Source organism: Vicugna pacos, chromosome 11 (assembly GCF_048564905.1).
Source record: "Vicugna pacos chromosome 11, VicPac4, whole genome shotgun sequence".
NCBI lineage: Eukaryota > Metazoa > Chordata > Mammalia > Artiodactyla > Camelidae > Vicugna > Vicugna pacos.
In genome coordinates, this window is record NC_132997.1 from 70739052 (window position 1) to 70744471 (window position 5420).

Genomic DNA, 5420 nt, shown 5'->3' on the forward strand with positions numbered 1-5420 from the left:
GCTGTGGCCACCACATAGTTTTATATGTGAAAAATAAAGTGAATGAAGCCTGTTTAAAAAAGAAAAAAAGAGGTTATTATAGTCATCTGGGTAAAAGGGTGTGGTTAGAACCAGGGTGGTGGCAGTGAAAAGGGTCTGAATCTGGATGTATATGTTGACTGGATGAGAAATATAAGAACAAAAAAGGAGCTAAGGATGATTCCAAGGTGTTAGCCTAAACAAGCTGAAGAAGAGATGTCATTAACTGAGATAAGGGAGACGACTGGCAGGAGCAGTTGTGAGATACAAGATTTGGAGACAGGTTTTGGACATGGTAAGCTTAAAACGTATATTAGACATCCAAAGGAAAATGTTAAGTAGGAAGTTTATTACCTAAATACAAAATTCAGGGGAGAGGTTCTGGTTAGAGATATACATTTGGGAATTGTCAAATAAAGATCAGGCCAGTTTCATAAAACTTCTGTGATGATGGATATGTTCTATATTTGCACTGCCTCATATGGCAGCTACAAGCCACATGTGACTTGAAATGTGGATAGGGTGACTAAGGAACTGAATTTTAAACTTTAGTTAATTTACATTTTTAAAAAATGTTGGGGAGGTGGAATAAGGTTTATTTATTATTTAATGGAGGTACTGGAGATTGTACTGGGGAGGTACAAGAACATCATGCATCCTAAGCATACACTCTACTACTGAGCTATACTCTTCCCCCCTTAATTTACATTTAAATAAGCACATGTGGTTTAGTGGATACATATTGGAAAAAGCACATATATGTGATTGGATGAAAATCCTCACTAGTGTAGGTAGAGAAGATGTCCAAAGACTGGGTACTAGGGGAAGACAACCACATGGATTATTTGTGATAGGAAAAATAAAATAAAATAACCCAAATCTTCATTAACAACAGAATAGAAAAATAATCAGTGGCATATTCACATAAGACTGCCATTCAACAGGGAATGCATATATCTATGTGAATGAATCTCAAAAACAACTTTAAATAAAAAAAACAGAGAAAATTTTCCACAAAAATCAAAAGCACAATATACTGTTTAGAAATACATTAAGACTGATTAAGCTATAAAGAAAATCAAGGGAATTATTATCCAAATATAGGACAATATTATCTCTCCAGGGGAGAAAGAAGGTTCCAACTGGGAAGGTGAGTACAGAGGACTTCAAAGTTAATGGAAATTTCCTCAACTAGATGATGGGTACAAAGGTGTTCATTTTGCTTTTCTTCTTCCTTCTATATACTCTGGCATGTATAATATTAGATAATTAAAAAAGTAAAAAAAATTAAGTGTCAAATGGATGTTTCAAAATCTCTTTAAATGATTAAGTTTACAAGACAGAAAGGTAAGTGTACAACCTATATAAGGTCTAAAAAGAAGGATGGATTTAATCATATAAAGAAAAGAGGGAAGGGCATTCTAGAACTGAGAATGAACACATCATGAACAACAGAGTAAATTAGTGAGTCTGACTGAAGAAGAGGAAAGTTGGGTTGAAAAGTTCGGCTAAGGCCAGCTTACAAGATGCTTAAACGCTGGGTCAAGAAGTTTGGACTTGATCTTGAAATAATGCAGAATCACTGGTGATGTCTAAGCAAGACAATGGCATGGGAAAATTGGCATATTTGTAGGATTAATTTGATAAGGATCAACTAATAAGGAAACAGGAGGTTGGAAAAGCCAGTTATAAAACTTGTAGATGTGAGACATCAGGGAAGATTATTATGGCCTGAACTAAGATTGTGACAGATGATCAAGTTTACTCCAAGAAATTTTAGGATGAAAGATTCAAGGGAGTTAGGTCTTGGGAATAGGCAGTGAAGGGAAAAGACAGATTCAAAGATTTCTCCAATTTTCAAGCTAAACTGAGAAAATGGTAACACCAACATATGCAAAACTAGGAAAATCAACAAAGAAAAACAGTTTTAAAGGAAAACCATTCATTCATGGATTCATGGGATAAATGTCAAGCACTGTAATACTTTCCCCTCAGGGAACAGCTTGTAAGGTCCCCTCCCCCCCTTTTTAAGTTACACACTTGTAATAGGCAAAGAGAAACTATACAGTACTTTGGGAAGAATATAAGCTTTTACAGTTTTTAACTTTACAAGAATTTTATAAGTACCATTTTGAAAGAAGGGTACTGTGATAGTAATACTGAGTTGTTTTTCAAAATACTGAAAAAAGCAACAGAACCCTAAAGTGGAGATGTTTAGTGAAAGGTCAGAGGTGAAGGAGTGGAACTACTGACTACCTGACTGAAAGCTCCTTGAAGACAGAATTTATCACTGACTGAGCACAGTGAGTGATCACTACAGAACAGACCTTCAAGTAAGGCTGAACAAACAGATAGAGAAAAGTGAGGGCCCACTAAAGACAAGCCATTTAGGAACACCCAACCCAAGCCTCCAGAACCCAACATTCCTTAGAGGATCTACCACTATGGAAGGAGAGTGCTTTAGCCTTATCATCCTGGCTGAAAGGTAGGCTGAGCCTCTGGGTACCTGTTTAGGAGATTTAAAATACCAACAGAAAAATGAAAAAGAAACCAATTCTCAAGGAACCATACTGAACTTCTCCCCACATTGCTCCCTAGTGAGATTGTCCCCAACCCTACCTAACCTTTTAGGCAAATAGACAGAATGTAACTTTTTATGTGTGTGGCTAATGCTAAAGTTATTCAAAGGGATCCTGTCCTTTCAAACTGTTAAAAGACAATGTTCTAGTTAAAAGTAGTTTAAAAGCATGAATCTTAATAGTTAGTCCTACCTGGCATGTCACTGTTTCTTAAGCCTGTAGAACAGAGAAATGCAAGTAGAGCTGCCTGCAAAGTGAGATGACTGACAGGCATTTCAAGTGGTTGCCAGGGACTGGGCTATTACCTCCAGGTTCTCCCAAGGTTCAGGTGATTCTGCAGAGCCCCTACTTCCCCAGTATGGCTACATAGAGAACAGTGAGGCTGCTTTTTAAATGAATTGATTTTACACAAATGCTTTAAGACCACCTCCTTCTCAAGAGATGAGAACAGGAAATAAATGTCCAAACACTGGCAGAGGCAATATAAAAAAAAACAGATAGGCTCTGGCACCAGATAGACACGGGTTAAATCCCAGCTCTTCCAGTAAATAGCTACTAATCATCTCTGTTAACACATTCTTCCTACTATACTGAGTAGGACTGATTACCTTCTGTACGATCTGAATATGTGGTAACTTCAGATGTTATTAGTTCCTTCCTGAAACTACACCCCAATCCCTTCGATTGGACTTGTATTTTCCTTAATAGCCTCAGCCACTAATTTTTAGTGTAGAGCTTTCTAGATGGTTGATCTCATATATTATGCTTTGAACCTCCTGAATTTCCCTCTCTGAGAACAACCTTATCTTGAAGCTCTGGTTGTCCAACTAAAGCCCTGGACTTCATCAATGAAAGTGAAGAAGAGTGAGAAAAAGCATGGAGAAAATCGAACTGTAAGTAGAACATATAAAACTTCTAGTTGTATAAAACTTAAAAATTGATGCTTCCTTTAAAATCACAAATTCTGTACAATGAAGACAATATGGCGCAAAACAGCCTATTAACAACTAAAAACAAGAAGTGTTCTAACCTGAAGGAGGCCCAGAGAGGTACCCCATCTGTGCTAAGCACCCCCACTTCCCTCTCTAAACTCGGGGATCTTTTTGCATGCTGTAGTGGATTTTGTGGCATAGTGGGAAATGGAAGAGGGAAGACAAGTTCCACAGATTCTTTATTTGCATTAGGCCTCCTTAGTACCACTACTGTCATCCTAGTTCAGGCAGTTACAAATTTCAACTGGTTTCTCTGCCTCAGGTCTCCCCACTCCCTCACAATCCTGCAAACAGCCACCAAACTTACTTTCTAATACTATAAGTTTCATTAGATCTCTTCCCACCTCAAAAACTCTTTTAATAGCTCCCTACCTACTATTCAACGGAAAAAGCCCGACTAAAATCCAAAACCCGCACTAGCGTTATCCTACTTTTGTAACACAGGGCTTGTTCCTCCTAATGCCTCCAAGGGAATTCTCTAAGGCTCCAACTAATCTGCTCACTGTTTCCGCCCCTCCAACACAGACAGACTACCTGCACACGTAGGCTGCATTACACCCCCTCTCCTCCACCTTCTGCCTCTCCTTCAAAGGCCAGGCCTCTATCTCTGCCCCGCACTATGCTCCTAAAACACGTACTGTCCGTCCAGCCCATCTTCTGACCCTCTCAAACACAACCTCTTCAGCTAGCATCTCAGTGCACTCCAACCGCTTTGAAGGCAGCTCACATTACTTACACAGAAGGACTATCACTGTGACCTGCGCTTAGTAGGTCCTAGGTAGTTTTTAAACCAGGAGGGGTTCAAATGATATATCTAAGTAGGGCAAGACAACACTGCCCATCTTTGCCAATTTCTCTTAATTCACAGTAAAGCGTATTCAGGGTTCGCTACAACGCTTAATATTTCTAGTACACACAGAGCAGCCAAGCGGAGAGAGCACGCCACCGGATGGCAAAAAAAAAAAACCTGCGTCCTAATCCTGGTTTTTGCCACATTCTCTGCAATTGTGGGGAAATCACACAGTCTCTCTGGGCCTCGGCTGTCTCGGTAAAACGAAGGAGCTGCCAAGATACAGGCTCCTAAATTCCCCTCAGAAAAGCCAACACTCAGCTACTCACTAAGGCGCAGGCAGGTAAAGTTTTACAGTTCCCCACGCTAGCGTTTCCAGACAGTAGTGGAAACTCAGTCCGCATAGGAAAAAGGGTTGAGAGGAAGGTGAGAAGCGGTCTCCCTGGACTCGGATGCCTTTACCCCATGGCAAGGGACAGTCAGCCTCGGGTTCCCGGCCCCTCACAGGCAGACTCCCGTGTGGTGCGGCCCGGCGCAGCTTCCGAGAGCGGGCCCGGGTGACTCCGTCTGCGCCTGTGTCCCTCGCGCTTGTGACACACGCCGGTGATCCCAGGTCACAACCCCCTCCCGCCCTCACCCGCCTGAGGGACGCCCTCCTCTCCGGGCAAGGCCCTTCGTTCGCGCCCCGCGAGCCGCCCTTCCGGGCCGCGGGGTGGCCTCAGCGCGGCCGTCCGGGCCCCAGGCCGGCGGGACCGGCGGCGTGAGAGGCGGCGGCGGCGGCTTTAAGTGCTGAATCACCACTTTGCAACCCGAGCTCCAAACCACCGTGACCCGCGGGCCCTGAGGGCCCGGGCGCTTCGCTCCGCTTACCCACAGAGGCGCTCCAGGGGCGGCAGGCGGACGCCGAGGATCGAGCGAAAGGTGCCGGGCAGCACGGGGTGCAGCAGCCACGCTAGCCGGTACCGCATACCCCAGCGCGGCCGCCGGGATCACCGCGAACGCTTCCTTCTAGCGCCGGAGCCGGCCTTGCTCACTGCGCAT

The 5420-nt window shown here is 43.2% G+C and overlaps 1 protein-coding gene across 2 annotated transcripts in view; it reads right to left on the bottom strand.

The window, feature by feature from the left end:
* Window positions 1–5420, bottom strand: part of IDE (insulin degrading enzyme) — a 90007-nt gene extending 84587 nt beyond the window's left edge. For both annotated transcript variants that reach the window (XM_072971609.1, XM_072971608.1), the window contains exon 1: window positions 5250–5420. In XM_072971609.1, coding sequence (XP_072827710.1) covers window positions 5250–5347 — 98 coding nt within the window. In that variant the 5' untranslated portion in view covers window positions 5348–5420. The remainder of the gene's footprint in view (window positions 1–5249) is intronic.